At 41.1% G+C, this 18,564-nt stretch overlaps 1 protein-coding gene across 1 annotated transcript; it reads right to left on the bottom strand.

Moving 5' to 3' along the window:
- Positions 1-1,971: 1,971 nt before the first annotated feature.
- hs3st2 (heparan sulfate (glucosamine) 3-O-sulfotransferase 2) lies at positions 1,972-18,008 on the bottom strand. The gene is made up of 2 exons (XM_061750391.1): positions 17,223-18,008; positions 1,972-4,734 (listed from the first exon to the last, which is right to left on the bottom strand). Exons 1-2 carry the CDS (start codon positions 17,678-17,680, stop codon positions 4,116-4,118), a joined length of 1,077 nt encoding a protein of 358 aa, XP_061606375.1. The 5' UTR covers positions 17,681-18,008; the 3' UTR covers positions 1,972-4,115.
- Positions 18,009-18,564: the final 556 nt, after the last annotated feature.

An 18,564-nucleotide genomic window follows, 5' to 3' on the forward strand; every position in this document is an offset into this window, starting at 1 on the left:
TTTCAAGCAACGGCTGCACAACTTGTCATGCGTTTCGCTCGCATCCTTTTGTTGCTGTCGAGTCGTCTCCGCCGAGCGCGTGATAGAACACACAAGACTTTTCTCTCTTGCTGTCTTTTCTTCTTTGGCTTGTTTTTTTTGTTTTTGCTGTCGTTTGAAGTGTGCCAAGCCGTCGGAAATGTAGCAAGTTCAAACAGGAGGTGAGTTTGCTCTAATTCAGCAAGAAGACAACAGGCATCAGGAATGAGGCTCTCTCAGCACAATCCACAGTATATACTATATAGTGTCATCAGTGATGTTTCCATGTTTAAAAAAAATAATTCAGGAAGCCATCTAATAATAATACAAACAAATTGTAAGGTGTCCGTCCCTACCACTACTAAATTTGATACCCCAGCTATCAAAGGTGCGAAAAAGTGTCACTAAACAGTTCATGAAAATGCCTGAAAACTGTGCACCATGCTGAAAATAAGTTGCATTAGTTGTTGTAATAATTGCTATCTTATTTATTTATTTTTTTAAATGTATTTTATTATTTGATAATTTGCCTTTCTAATTCTCATTATGAAACGTCCATATACAATAGTCCTGTTAGGGCAGTAATGTGCATTATAAAACAAGCTACTGTATTGCAAAAAGTATACTTCTGTTTTGTTCTGTAAATTAAAATAATTTAAGAAAAAATATTTTAGGGGGAAAAATAATAATGACACTTTTCTAATTAGATTAATTTAATAAATCAACAAAACTATAAATCAACATCTTGAACCTCTCAGGGAGCTAAAAAGGTAACCAAAATATTAGAAACCGCTCTCAGTGTGATGCAAAGCAGTTCTAATCTAGAGCAAAGGAAAAACTGGAACCACAATAATAAACAATGCTAATACATTGCCTGCATTGGGTCTCATTAGTTTGTACCTCACTTTGTGGATTCCGAGTGCCAATAATTCCAAGAGGAAGTTGTGAAACATGAATATGTTAACTCCGAGGTTGACGCTGACAGACGAAGAACGGTGACACCGGCTGAACTGAACCCATTTTCTCTGGAAATTGGAGGAGAATAATAATAATAATAATAATAATAATAATAAAAAGACTGAGCGGACGCCATGACAAGTTGGAATATCATCTCACTGATTGCTTTTTCCTTTATAGCGTCCATCCCTGAAGCTCTGCATTCATTATCAGTACTCTGCTCTCACTTTGAATATACTGTATGTCTATTTTGACAATCTGAGGCCTGGATTAGTAGGCAAATGAACACTAGATAGGACGTATGAAGATTTCCCCCAAATTGTTGCGCTGTGCAGGTTTTTATCCCTTGTCAAACGGAAAGTTTCGCATCACCCCAACTTTGTGAATGTCATGTCATAAAGCCTCCAGCTTTCTCGGTTTGGCGGGGAGGGAGGAGGGGGGAAAAAAGTAATTAATCGGCGCGAGATAAAGTTGCAAAACACGACGCGTCTGCCGCTGACGGCTCGGCGAGACGCAGACACCCGACGCGATTGACCTGTCAATCAAAAATTTCAAAGTAGAAAACTCACAGTCAGAGTGAGTTTAAGGCTATCATTTTGTGTTTAGTGGTAATACGATCAAATGCACCCAGCTCATCTTGTGTCAGATGGTCAAAATCAGTAGTGTTCTTTCTTTGACATTGGACAATAAACCAGAGTCTGGGGAGAAAAAAAAAAAATGTCTTCTTGATTTGACAATGACCCCAAACAGTCTGAAAATCAGTGGAAAAGTCCAGAGAACATAAATCGATTTTGACTACCTTTTCCACCTTTTGTCAGATGTAAGAAATGAATAGGGTTCTGAACCATGGGTGTCTGAAGATCAATCTGAAAATCAGTAGGATTCTTGTTTAGGTGTAGGAGCTCATGAAAGTTGATCAATCAAAAAGCTTTCTCCTATAAAACACGTAAAAAAAAAAAAAAAAAAAACCAGGTATTGTTTAAACTTTGTCAATGACTACCTTGCTGGTCTTCAGTCAGACTTAAAATGCAGTATCATTCTGAACCCTGGGAGTCTGAAGATAAGTCTGAAAATAAGTAGGGTTCTTGCTTTAGCATAGGAGTTTTTGAAAGTTGAAGAGCAGTCAAAAAGCTTTTGCCCATAAAACGCACATATTGTTTCAACTTTGACATACTGCAAGCTATCGTTTGGGAGATATCAAAATCAATAGTGCTCTCGGTTTGTTTTTACAGGAGCCAATTATCCCAGAGTGTGAAGATCAGCCAGACAGCGCAGTGAACACGTATTGATTTTAACTTCAACTAACCCACCTCAACCACCTTGTGTCAGATATTCAAAATCAGTTGATATCGGCGGACGGTCCGTGCAGTACAAGCACACGGTCGGCTATTGAGGCAATCGTTGGAGCATCAGGTAGGAATACAAAGAACTGCAGTCCGGTAAACAGCAAACATTTGTTTGTGTGGCTTTTAATTTTGTCATTGAGACAAATCTAATAACTGACAGTCCATGTGGGGAACTCACCAATAGCGAAAACTAGCGGTGTATTCCGAGCGCGTCGGAAAGCAATCAGAGCGAATGAATATTAAAGTGGCGCCATTCGCATGAATGTGAGGCACAAGCAAACAGAGGCCTTGATGAATTAATGCAGCTCTTCTGCTAATTTACAAGCATAGGACAGCTGTAATTTATTTGAATTGTATATTTTTTGGAACTAAATGGCATCTTTAGCCACATTTCTACAAAGGGTTCCAGTTCGGTTCGACTCACTGACCATTGTCAGACAGAAGTGACCATTCTCTGTCGACCAATCAAGGGACTGCGGTGTGTGTAGCTCCGCCCTTGATGTGCCCTACCATTTTGTTTGGTGGGACGATGTGGATCAGTTATTTTGGTACCCCATACACCTTCACCAAACTGAAGCATTTGGTGAAGACATGGCACCCAAAAAAAACAAAAAACAACAACAACAAAAACACACAGCATGGTTCGTTACTGTTCCTGTTAATATGGCCTAATTTCTGGATTTATTATTTTTTATTTTTTCCAAGCATCTTCCAAAAAGATTTCAGGAGTTTTAGAGCAAAGTTTTGGTATCTGAACACATCCAAGTTCCTGTTCGCTCGTGACACATTCAATCCCGCTGCTTGGTTTGTTAGATGAGATCAGAATCACTTTGTCAACAAATGTCTTCCTTAACGTTTGCAGAGATTTAAGAGCAAAATATTTATTTGGAGTGCATAGAACTTCCCGTTTGTGTGAGATGCATTAATTCCCACGACATTGTTCGTAACTACTCCGGTAAACATGTCTGGTTGAGATCAGATTTTGTCAACATCCTCCTGAAAGATTTAAGGGCTTGCAGGGCTAAATATTTATATGTATGAACGCATACAACTTCCTGTTTGTGGCTGACACATTAAATCCCAAAGGGAAGGTTTGTTACTGTTCCTGTACATATCATCTAGTTTTTGTACGAGAACCTTTTGTCAAGCAGCTTTCATAGAGAGTTCATGGGTTGAAGGGCAAATCGTTTTATTTGAGCGCAAACTTCCTGTTTTTGGGTGACACATTCAATCCCCCAGCATAGCTTGTTACTGTTCCTGCAAATACCGTCAGTTTTTCGATGAGCTTTTAATTTTATTTGTCAACGTCTTCCTAAATGATTCACGGCTTTAATGTTTGTTCCTGTTCCTGTACATACCATCTGTTTTTGGGATGAGTTCATCTTTATCTTGTCAAGCGTCTTACATAAATATTTCAGGGTTTAGTGTTTGTATTTAAATGCTTACAGCTTCCAGTTTATGTGTGACACATTCATTCCCACAGCGTGGTCCGTTACTATTCCTGTACATTTCGTCTGGTTTCAGGATGAAATCATATTCACTTCTTCAAAATCTTCCTGACACATTCGATCCCTGGTCCGTGAGCTCATTTTGTCAAGCAACTTCCATAAAGATGTCGGGGTTGTAGGGCAAATGATTTATATTTGAGCACGTAGAACTTCCTGCGACACATTCAATTCCTGGTTTGATTGATCATCAGGTCTTTGGGAGAACTTGTTTTGTCAAGCAGCTTCTAGAAAGTTTTCAGGAGTTTCAAGGCAAAGTATTGGTACTAGGCCAAGTAGAAATTCCTCTTCAATCCCATTTGAAGTCCTGTCCGACCGTTTCGAAGAACTTGACGTTGAAGGGTCTATAAAACTCCTGCAGTTGCTCGATGACCTCCCGCTGTATTTGCACGTGAGTCCTGCCCTTGGATTTCCCCAAGCAGCGAGGCTGCCCGCTGCTCTCTGGCTTCTTCAGACACGGGAAGCCCTTGGTCCTGTTGAAGTAGAAGTGCTTGTCCGAGATGATCCGCTTGAGTCCCAGGAAGTCCTGAATGCGGCCCATCTCGCCCGCCGGGTCCGTAATGAGCCGCTCGCCGCTTACAAAGTGCATCTGCGAGAGGCGGAAGTAGCGCAGCCAGTTCTCCAGGTGCAGGATGTACATTCCGATGCGGATGGCATTCCACGAGGTGTCCACGACGCCCAGGCTCCTGTTCTTGAAGGCCAGATCCTCAAAAGTGGGGATGTCGGGCTTCTTAGACAGAGTCTGCGTGTAGTCTGAGATGGCCCGGGTGACCGGGTTGCGTACCACCACGATCAGCTTGGTCTGCTGGGACATGCTGCAGATGCGGCGGGGTGCCTCCCTGGTGACAAAGTAGCTGGGGGTCTTCTCCAACGTAATCTGACTGTCCAGTGTTCTTGGCATGAGACCCCTTGAGGGGAAAAACAGAACACAAAAAGTTGTTTATAGAAGTAATAGTTATAGTAGGCCCTGTGGCTACTATGACTACAAATACTGTACTGAAGGTTAAAGTTAAAGTGACAACTGCAGACGACAACAAGTAGTAAATGCTGTAAAAGTAATAACTCTACTTTCCACACCACAAAGTGTCATTGCATTGTCTTGCCATTTCTCCAGGAACTGCGCATCAGTGTGTGGATGATTAAAGATGACATTTGTTCATTATGAGTGTGGGCAGGCTTCGATTAAAAGCTAACCTTTCAAACTCCAGCCATAGGTTACCTCTAAAGTCTCACCGCTATCGATCCGTTTCGCTTTATTCATCCCGTGTCGTCGGGGGCCCTGGAGCTTCAGGGCCCGGAGATCAAACAATTAATCTTTCATGAGAATGGCAGCTTTTTTCCGAGCAGACGGAAACTCTCGAACACTTTTCACAGGTGTGCGTACATTTGTGGTGACGATTGCAACTGTGGCATGGAAGGTGTCTTCTGCAAGCTGTCAAAGCACACACAAGTGGGCTGACAATGCCACAGATGGTGTTCTTGAAATAGTACAACACCGACAGGTTACTTAGAAACACACTAGCTTATTCTACTGAACTGTCTGCATTCCTTTCCTGGATACTATGAACACAGGACTAATGAGGTCCATTTCAAGAGCTGTATTCAAATTGAAGAAATTAATGATAGGTATTATCCTGGTGATACCTTTGAATCCAAATCCTGTAGGCAGCAGTAATGAGACTAAAGAAAAACTGGGTTCAAACTGTCACACACATCAAGCTCATCACAGCTCCCTTTGTTGTATCCGTTGGGTCACTCTCCGACTCGGTCGCAATACTTGCGGACTGTAACAGCAAAAAGGGACACCCAGATCTGCAGTCAAATTGAATGGGTCCTTCCCTGATCCATGAACCTGATCTACAAACTAAAAGACTAATCAACTGACCGACCAAGCAACCATCTAACCGACTGACTGACAGACTAACTAACCAATGAACTTACAATCTGCACCAAAATTTAACAGGCCCTTCCCCAATCATTGTACCACTGATCTACAAACTAACTGACCAACCAACTGCCCAACAGACTAACTGACACACCAGCCAACCGATTGGCTGACTGGCTAACTTACAATCTGTATCAAAATTGATTATATCCATGCACCATCGATCAGCAAGACAGACAGACAGACCAACCCACCAGCCTGCCAATTGACCGACTGACTTACAAATTACCTAACCGACCCAGAGACCGATCGAGAAACCAAACAATCCGCTAAGCAACTGATAAAAAAAGCATACCTACCAACTAACTGACTGATTGACTTACAGTCGGACCAACTGACTGACCAAATGAGCAGCCGGTTTATTGACCGACGCGCTGACTGCTCGACCAACTAACGGCCTTACAAACTGACTAACTGACGAACCACTGTAACTGGTTGCCTGAAAGACAGACCGACTGACAAATCGATCGACCGCCTGACTGACAAATGAACGAAATAATTATTTCACACAATTCATGTCTGGAATACGCAATCAGGCTGCTCCCCAAATTTTGTTTACCTTATTTTTTACGGCAAAAATGTCCAACCAGATCTGCATCAAAATTTAATGGCTTCTCCTCCGTTAAACGATGCGTCATTGATCTACAAACCGACTGACTGACCTACAACCAAACCAACTGCCTTACAAACTAACGAAGCTGCATACACGATTTGTGCAAGTACAAAGGTACAAAAACGCAAAGCTGATAAAAAATGCACAGATACTAAGAAAAACAATCACATATGGTATATTTTGTAAAAGCCCTAAATCTTTATCTTATTATTACACACACCGAGTTGGCGGTGAATTAAAGTTTAAGTCAAGATGCATTAGGAGGCTTGGCAGTGACATTTTAATGACTCGGGGAAAATGAACTCGAGTGAGGCGAGGACAGTGCGTTCGATGCTGTTAACACAGAAACTGTGCTGCTGCTCAAAACTGCTTGAATGATGCGGTAATTGCGCGCTGTGTACTCACCTGTGTGACAACTTTAATTAGTGGTAAATACTTAATGAGATACACAATTATACATCCAGCATTTTTAATATTCATTAGTTTACAATGAGTGCGCCATTAGAAGGGGGAGGTTGTTAATAGTTAATTCTACATTATCTAGTTACGATGTGCATTGCATTTAATGAGCATTGGACAATCTATTAGAAAAAGACTGCATGCTTACCTTCGCTATACTGGACACCTCATTAGGTGCACGATCTAATTATCTTAACTACATTAGTTCAATTCTTGGTTGTATTGGAGTGAGCAGGTGTACCTAATGTTGTGTCTTGTGACTGTGAATCCACACTTTCGTGCACTAATGATCCCTTTGACCTTGAGACTTCTTATTTAGAAAAATAACAATCTGACATGTTCTGTCCTCAAAAATAATCTTCATTATCCATCTATCCATTTTCTGAGCCGCTTTAATGTTCAATATTATAATCTAAATTTAGTCCAGTGTTCCATTTTAAGTTACAGAGAAGAAGCCCCTCCTCTTCTCCGGTACGTGAAGTACAAATGAACGTGAGTAGACGTTCGGTGTGAACGCTGCTGTGGTGGTCATAATCCATATTCAAATTCAGGAGAAAAGTGATCCAATCAGAGCAAAGCTGACTTATAGTTTGAATATTAATGAGAAATCAATCAGTCTCAGCTTCCAAGCGTTTAAGACCAACTAGAATAGCTTGAAAAAGGGCATCCTGGGCATTTCCAACATAAATGATCTTGTAAACCTGATAAAAGGACATCAAAGATGATAAAAGAATGTTTTTTTTAAAAAGGTGTGACATGGGACCTTTACATAAAAAAGAGTCAACAAAGATGCTGATTATTAAATGCATAAAAGTGTACATATCGTAACAAAAGAATTTGGGTAGTCGAACTTGAAAATGCTGACGTTGTTTAGAGTTGAATTTGAAATCTGATTTATTTAATAAACAGTCCCGTTGTCAATATTGTTTCAGTTACATCGGCCAGCGCTACCGATTCTGAAGGCCCTGGGCAGATTAGAATGACACGGAAACACAAAGAGGTTGAAATCTGAAATTATAATAATCTAACAACCACATACAGAAAGAACATGTACTGGAAGCAGTGCAGCCAAGATGAATGCTACGAAATGAAGAGAATGTTGGGGATGGTACTATTTTAATTATTAACTATTCGTGATATGTACTGATGTGAAACGCTCAGGGAGAAGGAGGAAACAACAACAGGCGCCCTTCTAGAAAGCTCCTCCACAGGTACTTTGGGTCAAGAGCGGAACTCATGGCGCTCGCTGCTCCCTCACTTAATGAGCGCTCACTACCGAAGCGACCTCCGAGAGCGCCCGGCGGCTGTTGCTCCACGATTTATCTAGCTGCTTCGACGCGCCAGGGAAGCGCGAGGTCTCAGGGTTCGCGCTCGCTTCCCTCCGGGACGCAGTTGCATCGTTATGGAAGAAGACGACACCCATGTCTTTTAATTCAAAGTAGCAAGGACTCCCTATTACGCTGCGATACCGCCGCAGTGTGCATCTCCACCGGGCTAACAAGGGACTTATACCACAACAACATGGCGACTGTGGTCGTCTGCCTAATTAGTATACGCTATGTGGACAAACGTATTGGGACACACAGAGCGAGGCCCCTTTTGCGGCTACAAGAGGTGAGTTGGGGATTGTTGATGAGGCTTCTTCCCGCAACACTCCCCATGGATGCTGCGAAAACTAGCATAACTACGGGTTGATGACATGATAGTTTGAACATAATTTCATCAAGTTTGGGTTCAAAGTATCATGTCATCAACTCATAGTTGTGCTAGTTATCGCAGCATAACGGGGAATCTGTTACCTGTTTACCATGTGACGTTTGCAAAGCCAGCGAGAGCAGTTGTGGCTTTAATTTCGGTCGACAGCAGAGGGCGATATTGCACAACATGGCGGCCCCCTGAGCTAGAAGAAAATTGAGTAATTAATCGCTTAATTCTCATCACACGAACGCAATATTAATCAGAATACCGTGTATAGACTAGTGGCGGCACATACAAAGTATTTTTGCAAAAACTTAGTTTAGCTCCCCTTTTAAAAAAAAAGTTTACATTTGAATGTAAAACTGTTTATTTTAATAACAACATAATTCCTTCCCTTTTATAAATAGTAATTTATAATGAGCGCGAGCAAGCACACCCTGGCTTGTCACTAGCCACTTGCAGTAATTGATTTGATTTAGTTTTTATTAATAATTAATTATTGTGATTTAAAAAAAACATGTTAAAGGTATGTGTAAAATTATGTATTTTACTAAAATTTATAATAAATTAATTAACCAATAATTAGCTTTCCTGCTATCTGGCGCTCCCTGCTATCCAAACGAGGTACAGGAACTCTAAAATCACAAAATCAACATTACATATTACAAATCCCCATGTACAACTAACCCCACAAAACTGAACAACACACCGGCCTCCCTGTGTGGAGTTTGCATAGTCTCCCCGTGCCTGTCTGGGTTTTCTGCGGGTACTCTGGCTAACTCACACATTCCAAAAACAAGCATGCTAGGATTCGTGAAGACTCTTAAATGTTCTTAGGTGTCAATAAAAATATTCAATCCAAAATGAATTAATACATTTGAATCAACCAATTTTAGAAAAAAGAAGTTCAATTAATGCAACAAATATTATGGGACTCTTGCTAAAATCCCCAGGGTGCCGGATTACAGAACAGAGCGCCTATATTTTGCCCACTTCTGTTCGAGTTACCAATGGCTATAAAAGCATTGCTAAAACATTAAATCCAATGGTGGCCCAAGAATTTCAAACAGCAATACGCCATATGTTGTGTGAACAGAAGTGGAGGTCCAGCACAAAGAGTAAAAGGTCATCTCTGACTCATCTCCTCACCAACAATCGAACTCTGAATGTATGGTTGTCACTTCATTGGGCCTTGAAATTAAAAGTGCGCCGTGTAGAGTCATCTGTCTTCATGTTTGCAGCGAGAGCACAGCTGAACGAATGAAGCGAGGAGAGCTACAAAATGAGAGAGGCAACCGATCAGATGGATTTGGGAAGAGTTCAGCTCAAAGGGAGGCTGCCACAAGTGACAGTCAAGTTGGAATTGATTTGACTTAGAAAAAAATGAATTCCCCCTCCACGCTTTTCCATCTTTTTTCTGTGTGACGAGCATGCACCGATGGCCCATGACGAGGCGCTCTAAAGAAGCCAGGCCGGCGGACGATCTGAAGACGTACTTTTGAGGCGAGGGCATAGCTAACTAGCTAACCGCACAATTACAATTACGCTGGATAACTGCAGAAGGTGATCAAGTTCGTCTTATCTTCAAACATTTAACTGTATTAATAAGTAAATCTGAGTTTACTTTACAGGTCCTTCAAGGGCAAGTTTGTCTTTGAAGGACCCAGCTGCAAAATATGGGAAGCCTTATTGACCAGACACAAAGGGAGGTTTTTTTCAACACTAATACTGATAAATGCTGGTTTAACTGGAAAGCGTAACAATTTGGTTAGGAAAAAAAGTAACTGACAATGGGGCTGTTCATGCAACATACATGGGCAAATTGCTCTTAAAATTCTTCTTTGTGTTGAATCAAAATAGAAAGAATGGCTTTTGTCTCTTTTTGGACAACAACGACTTGTCTTTGTAAGTAATAATAATGACGCCCATTAAACAATACGCAGCCCTGCAGCCCCAAAGTCAAGGCTGTGTGTTCTCTTGAGATCCTCAACTAAACAGTAAAATGTAGGACAAGGTCTTAAAGGTATGTCATTGGCTCTTTTTTTGTCCTGAGTCCCTTTCTTTTGTTATGCAGCCATGACTACTGATGTAGTGTACAGGAAAATACAGGTGTCAGAGGAGCATTGTAACACTCATGCAGTCCAAATGGAGTTCTCTCCCCACTTGAAGAAACTAACTTAGGGGGGGGGGGGGGGAGAGGAACCATGCCCCATTTGTCCTCAAATGCCCTGAAAGGCTGACACACCGTGAACGGAATAAAGCTAAGGTTGAACGCGGAGGGAAAATGTCCTCAACTTGAATGATTCTCATAAAGTCTCAGTTGCTGCACCTCGTAAAAAAAAAAAAAAAAAAAAAAAAAAAAAAAAAAGAAGAAGACAAAAAAGGCATCTTCCTCTTTTCCCGATATGACAGATAGAATGTCGAGAGCTGCTCCATTATTAAAGTATCACTCTAAAATTAGAGCATTAAAGACGGCCGGTCATGAATCAAATGCAAGACTTTTCGACTGTGGAGGGTTCAGCTCAGATAAAAAGTGATACATGCAAGTTAAAAGAAAAAGTAGTTCTGCAACACACATAAAAAAAAAAGCCGCACGACACACTTGACCTTGAAATGCTCGTTCTCTCACCGCAGGCCCTTACTTTGGAATAACAATTATTCATGGTTTGCAGTGCGGAGGGAAATGACGGACATTTGCTCTACTTGAGCAATAAGACATTGAATTGAAACAAATTTAAGGGATGTCACATTAACAGGCAGCACGAAAAACGAATCAGCCGAATGGCACATTCCGCATGGAATCTTAACGGAATTAACGGAAGTCAAGCTTGCAAAATTCACACAAACACATTTGGGGATAGTGATAGTTAGTACATTCATCTAGTGAACATGACTTGTTTACAAATAAGAAGCACAGATGATCGTCATGCGGACAACTGAGCAGCTACCGCTTTTATTTGGGTAGCTTTCTTCTTCCTGGTTTTGTCCCAGGTTGCGCTGAAAGGCTTCCACCTGAACAACGCCAACCTATGCATCACGATAGGAGTCATTCAATTTCGCCACCATGCTCCGCCCGCACAACAATGATGAATACTCAAATTTTCTGCAATTTCGTGTCACGCATACGTTTAGTATACATGGTTCAAATCCTGTAGCAACTGAAGAAAATCTCTTGGACAAGTTGGTTTGTGAAGGAACCCGTTAAAATGGCAAAAAAAAAAAAAAAACTAAAATGGCCGCTTCAAACTAAAATGGCAGACTTCCCTCGTCTTTTTGGGCATGGCTTCTTGAGACATTTTCGCGGGTCTCCTCAGGGAATCATTTCATGATTGACAGTCCTACCAAATCTCATGTTGCTCAGTGAAACTGGCTTCGGGGGCTGGATTATCAAAAATTAACAAAGCGCTACTGAACAAAAATGCCCGCTTTAAGCCAAAATGGAAAACTTCCTGTCTTTTCTGGCATGTGGCCTTGAGAATTTTTTGTGGGTCTACTCATGATAGATATTCCTACCAAATTCCATGTTGCTAATCTATACCGTTTTTGCAGGTTGAATTTTCAAAATATTCCAGGGGGGGGGGGGGGGGGGGGGGCACGACCAAGCAAAGAAGAATCCAATTTCCATAATTATCATTTCAATTATGATCACCTTAAACCTTGAATTTAAGTAGCAGCACCAGCAACAACTTTAGATGTACAGGAGCATGAATGAGTTTACTGTACAGCCTCCAGCAATGTGGCAGTCAAGGGGTATTTATAGGTAGAGATGCATCTTGCCTGGCTTCACTCCTGCCATGGATGTTGGCTATTTTCAAAAGGATGCAGGGACACAGGCGGTAGAGTTCAGGCAGGATTTGATCTCGGCGGACACGCCGGTTTACCAACGAGGAAGAAGGGGGGGGGGGATGTTAAAACGCAATCTCAGCATTGCTAACTGCTGAGATCACATTATCTGCCTGCTGCAGGGTGATATATATGTAGGAGCGCATTCAAGCATATATGGACTATTTATTGTGGTAGTACTAGAGATGGGAACCGATGAGAAACTCACAATACGATATGATACTGATCGTACCACAATCCAGCAACTGTGGAATAACTGATATACATATATATTATATATATAATTTTTGGGGGGAATATAGTTAAGTATTGTAGACGAAAGACATTAGATGAAAACTTCACAATTATTAGAAAAAATAAAACACAAGGTATTAGTAACGCAAATACAAAAAAAAAAAAAAAAAAAAGGTATTGGAAAAAAGAGAATTGGGGAAAAATATTATAACGATAAATAACAGTTTAAAATAATTACAAAATATTACACACAAATTACAAAGACACCAGATGAAAATTACAAAAATACCAGGGTGCCTTTTTTAAAATTACAAGTTTTTCGAGCTGTCATTCGGCTGATGTCTTTGCTTTGACGTACGAGCAAAAATTTGATGTAGGAGCGCTATATGGTGGCAGTGAAGTGAATTTCAACTCAACTCACTTCACAACAATCAGCACTTTGGCAGATAATAATATACATTCTTCAAAAAAGAAGCTTCACGCCGTTTATTGCCACTCTCAGTTGAAGTTTACTGTCAAACGAAACCTAAAACTAAGAAAAGTACATTTTGTATATTTAAAACAACCACATAACTTTGCTTTAGATAAGGCCATTTAGATTAATGCAAGCAAACAATACAAAATGCTATAGTCGGGTTAACGAATAGCATCAGTTTCACGGTGTAATATCCCTTTAAGGAACAGAGATTTGAACAGAAACAGTGGAGAAACACATGTAGAAAGATAATATAACAATACTCACAGGCGAATATTTTTTATCCTCAGTGGAGAACGACTAATATTACTGCGGCTTACAGAGGAGTTTTGACTGGAACCATGTAAATGCATGTCTGTTTTATTCATTCAATGAAATAAGAAAGGTGATTTACTCTTTACATTCTGTTTAACATTCAGTTATTCAGTTCTCCTCCACCCAAACAGATCAAACTACAACTTGGAGACTTCAAAGGGCATCTCTCTCTCTCAGCTCTATTGATTTCACTGGATTCGGATGCACTTCTTTGGGAAAAAAGCGTTCAAAGTTGTATGAACCTGAATACTCACCGGGTCTGCGTTAATTGGCTTGGGGAAGCAGGGAGCTCTAGCGGGGGACGGTTCAGAAAAAAACTCGACGAGGGCAGGAAGTGAGATTGTTCTCGTTTAAGTGAAGAAAAGTGCACATTACACCATCATTCGGCATTATTAACCAGAGGAATGTACAAAGGTGAAATCGGTTATCATATGGTAATTGGAGTGAATCACATCATATAATTGGAGTGAATTGTATTGTAATTTAATTTGAATCAATTGGATTTTATTGTTATCGAAGTGAATCAGGCTGTAATTAGAGTGAATTGTGTTGTATCGTAATTGGTGTGAATCATCGTAATTGGAGTGAACCATATCGTAATTAATATGAATCATATTTTATTGAAAGTGGAGTGAATTGTATGATGTTTGCAGTGAACCATATCGTGATTGAGGTGAACTGTTATCGTAATTGGAGTGAGCCATCTCATGATGAAATTGTATATTAAGTGTAATCAATCGCATCATAAATGGAGTGAATCATATCGCATCATAATTGGAGTTAACATATCATGATTGGAGTGAATCTTATCGCATTACAGTTGAACCATGATTGGAGTGAATTGGATTGTAATGTGAGTGAATTGAATCTGAGCTTGTAACTGAAGTGAATTGTAGTAAATCGGAATCAGAGTGAACCATATCATCAATGGAGTGAATTGTATCACATCGTAATTTAACTATATAATGATTGGACTGAATTGGATCGCAATTAGAGTGAATTGTTTTAATTGAGTGCAATTTATCGTAATTGGAGTGAATCATATCACATCGTAATCGACACGAACATATCATGATCGGAGTGAATCGTATCATATCGAAATAGGAGTGAACCCTATATCGGGATTGCAGTTAATCGTATGGTCATTGATGTGAATCGTATCGAGATTGAAGTGAAACGGACCATAATTGGAGTGAACCATATCGTAATTGGAGTAACTCATATTTTATCCTAAGTGGAATGAATTGTATCATGATTGCAGTGAATCATATCGTGATTGGAGGGAACCATATTATGCTTGAAGTGAATTGTATCATAATTGGAGTGAACCATACAATTGCAGTGAATCGTATCATGTTTGATGTGAGTTGTGTCGTCATTGAAGTGAATCATAATGTAATGAGTGAGCTTTCCATTGTAATTGGTGTGACTCACATTGCCTATGTGGGAGTGAATCGCACCGTAATCGAAGCGAATTGTATCGGAATTGAGAGCATTGTATTGTAATTGAAGTGCATTGCATTGCATCATAATTGAACTATATCATTATCGGAGTGAATTGTATCGTATTTGGAGTGAATAGTATCGTCCTGTAAGTGGAACGAACCACATCGTAATTGGAGTGACTTGGATCGTAACTGGAGTCAACTGCATGGCGCCAGGACAATCTCCATACGTACTGTATGGTGAATGTTTTGTTGGCAGAGATACATATCTTACCCAACTCAGCACTGGAGATACTCCGATTAGCTACTCTCGAGCAATTGATGCTGAGGTCAGGAATGAAATTCAATTTGAAAATATAAGGAATTCCAGCAGAGTGAAAATCAATGGGTAATTGATTATGGGAGTCATTCATCAAACAAAGACGCTGTGAGAGTCTGAAATTAAAGTGTCAATTTAAGTGGATTTGAGTAAAGATGACGCCGTCAAAACACAAGTGTTACTTGGCCAACAACGATTGAGTTTGACTCGATGGCTGTCATTTTTTATTTTTTTTTTTGCATAGACATCATCACTCCAGCCTTCAACACTTCACTTGCTCACGTTGCACTGTGGCGTGTTTTCCAGAAGACTGTGCGACGCGTACGCTTCCGAGCATCAAACATAATGAAACATGACGCCCAGAATGTTTGAACGCCGTCGTTTGTAGTCTGCGCACGTGTTTGTCCGACGTCCTTCGTTTGGACTTGTACACATGCTCGGCCAGTCAAAATCCTTCTGTGAGGGAGTGTTGTAAACGTCGCTAGCCCGCGGGACGACTGTGTCGTTGGTGCTGACATGCAAACTCCACACATGAAGGCCGGCGCCCAGATTTGAACCCGCAACCTCTGAACCGGGAGGCGGATGAGCTAACTAGTCACGTGCGGGAGCAAAAAAAAAAAAAACTTGTTTTGAATGCTGAGAGATTCAAAATTCAAAAGAAAGAAGTGAGGACTGAGTTAATATCACACACGCTAGAGAAAATAAAGTGGTGACCAACCACCGGTCTGCGGAGCAGTACTGGGCCATACCGATAGACATAGACCAACAGACAAAAATGTTTTTCTTATTATTCTATATATTTTTTTTTGCCCGGGAGACGGGCACAGCATACCCTGTTGAGCATTTAGCCTCCGATTGGGACATTCCGTCACCCCGCCCCACCTGCCGTCAACGATTACGTTCGGATCAGGACACACACACCGTTGAGGATTTGGGGAATATCTTACGATCGTGAACCCCCCTCGTATGCCGGTCCGCCAAATACAGTATAAGCCCTTGCCTGAACCGGCCCATGGCAGAAAAAAACGGTTTTGGACAAGTGCTTTAGCTTGTCTATTACAATTTGCGTTATACAGTATGTTTGAATTAAGCTAGCAGAGTTTCGATTCATGTGTGAGGGGTAGGACTATATATTTTTTTTAATTATGTATATTAATATGGTCTCTCTATATTGTGGCTTTGCACCTTTTGGGTCTGGAACGTAAACTGGTTTTCACTTTTCTGTTCATTGGAAGAAAAAAAAACACCTAAGTGGCATTCCACCGTGCTTTTCTGATTTCCCAGTTTTCCCCAATGCAGCATTTTCCCTGGGTAGACTACAACAAAGTTACACACTCCACACAATCAGACTTCACGTGAGTTTGACTAGAAATTGCACAGTTCATAGCGTTATATTATAAACTGATGTCACGTTTGCTATGGGTCTATCCAAATTTCCAATTTCCCATTTTTAATGAACGCAGCATTAGCGCTTGTTGCTTGAATAGACAAAAATGACACATTTTAAAATTGTGCAACTTCACTGGTATTCGATTTGAGAGATTGCACAGTACATAAAAGTAGATATCACATGAACACATTCACTGCTATTGACGGCTTTAGAAGTCAAATATTCATGTTAACTGCGAAGGCTGGCAGTGAACGAGTTCATGGACATTTCAAATTCACTATAGGTTCATAAATACAAATTTTGAGTAGCAGGCTTGAGGGCAACTTTCCCATATATTACTTTAATCTACTCGTCCCTACTGCAATTTGCACTGCATCATTTAGGCTCGTCTTGGACTTGCACACCATTTCGCTGTAGCTGCAAAATATTCCATTCAATTCTAATTCTATGTCTGTTAACTGACGTTACATATTCACGGGTATATGACGTCAGATGTGTCTGCATTCCCGCACACAGACATCGCATAGACATTTCAACTTTGAGTGGTACTTTACCAATTACACCGGTTTCCCCAAAGGTACAAAAGTACGCACAAGCAAGAATGAACGCAAACGAAAATGAAATGAATGTTTCAACTGTGAAAAGTTGGCCTTTGCCCACCTGTACCAGTCCAGTCCTCGGTCGTAGTTGCGGTCGAAAAAATGTGGCTCGGTTCCGAGCGCGCGCACATCTGGATGGATGCGAATGAACTCCAGCACCGCCCTGGTTCCTCCTTTCTTCACTCCCACTATTAAGGCGCCGGGGAGTTTTTTTTGTCCGTACCTTTGCGCCGAACTCGAGTTTTTCACCCAGCGCGGCGCAGAAGAAGGAGGAGGAGGAGGAGGACCGACACCGCCGGGCTGGGCTGCGGCGGCGCGGACCCCCGGCAGCCGGGCACACTGCTCCGACTGGCCGAGAAGTTTCTTCCCGGCCGCGTTGGGGCTCGGCGGGCATCGGCTCCCCTCGTACGGCCGGCCCGAGATGACGGCGGTGCGGCCGAAGATGATGCTGTAGCACAGGTAGGTGCACGACAGCGAGACGGTCAGCATGAAGGCGGACGACAGGAACCGCTGTGCCATGTCTCCATGGGGGCTCAAGGTTCTGCATGGCGCTCCATTGGACCCGTCCTCTTCATCATCATCACCACCCTCCTCCTCCTCCTCTTCCTCATCGACTGTGCTGCAAACATGTGGTCCACCGGAGTTATTACTTGGACCGAGCTCCTCTTAAAAAGAATCCCAGGGAATAGTGGACGCCCAAAGTGCACAAAGGTCCAGTACCTTCCTCCTCCATTGTGGACCTGGAAGTGGTTCTTCTAATCTGGTGAAACTCACCCACATATGAATACCTCAACAACCCTCTGACGTCACTTGGAGGGATGCTGAGAGTCAAGCGTTCATTCCAGTGCAATTTCAACACAAAAATCCTTTACGGTGTGACTACTGAGAGATTTTGGGGCGGTTAATTAGGTCAGGGGTTTGCAAAAGTATTCACACTCTTGCATTTAAGTAGAAAGGCAAGCATTCTGTCAGCCAAGTCGGCTCATTCCTTTCTGTTATGAGAAGCAATTTCTTAACATTCATAGACACTTTTTCCAAGCCAGTAAATCAGTCCTGGGGAAACTTTTTTTTTTTTTTTTACACCGTTTACCACCTCAAAAATAAAATATACCGTAACTCTCCAAGCACCGCTATCAAGACAACATTAAAATACAGTAGCGTAGTAGGCCCAAGTGTAAAAAAAAAAAAAAAAAAAAAAAAGGTTTTAACATTATTGTAAGCCACTGTAACATTATGTGCAACGCAACACTGCTTAAATGCAGCAAAACAAAACCAAACAAAAACATACTTAAACAATGATTGCAGTAAAATGACAACATAAGTTCAATAAAAATCATAACTTTATAAATGTCTGAAAAGATGCAGTTCTAAGATTAAATGTAAATAAATTACATATATTGTAG

Source organism: Phyllopteryx taeniolatus, chromosome 16, assembly GCF_024500385.1.
Source record: "Phyllopteryx taeniolatus isolate TA_2022b chromosome 16, UOR_Ptae_1.2, whole genome shotgun sequence".
In the NCBI taxonomy this organism is placed as follows: domain Eukaryota; kingdom Metazoa; phylum Chordata; class Actinopteri; order Syngnathiformes; family Syngnathidae; genus Phyllopteryx; species Phyllopteryx taeniolatus.

Coding starts and splice junctions, on each gene's coding strand:
- hs3st2 (XM_061750391.1), bottom strand. CDS start 17,680: ATGGCACAGCGGTTCCTGTCGTCCGCCTTCATGCTGACCGTCTCGCTG. Junction 4,735..17,222: donor CGAGGACTGGACTGGTACAG/GTGGGCAAAGGC, acceptor TTTCCCCTCAAG/GGGTCTCATGCCAAGAACAC.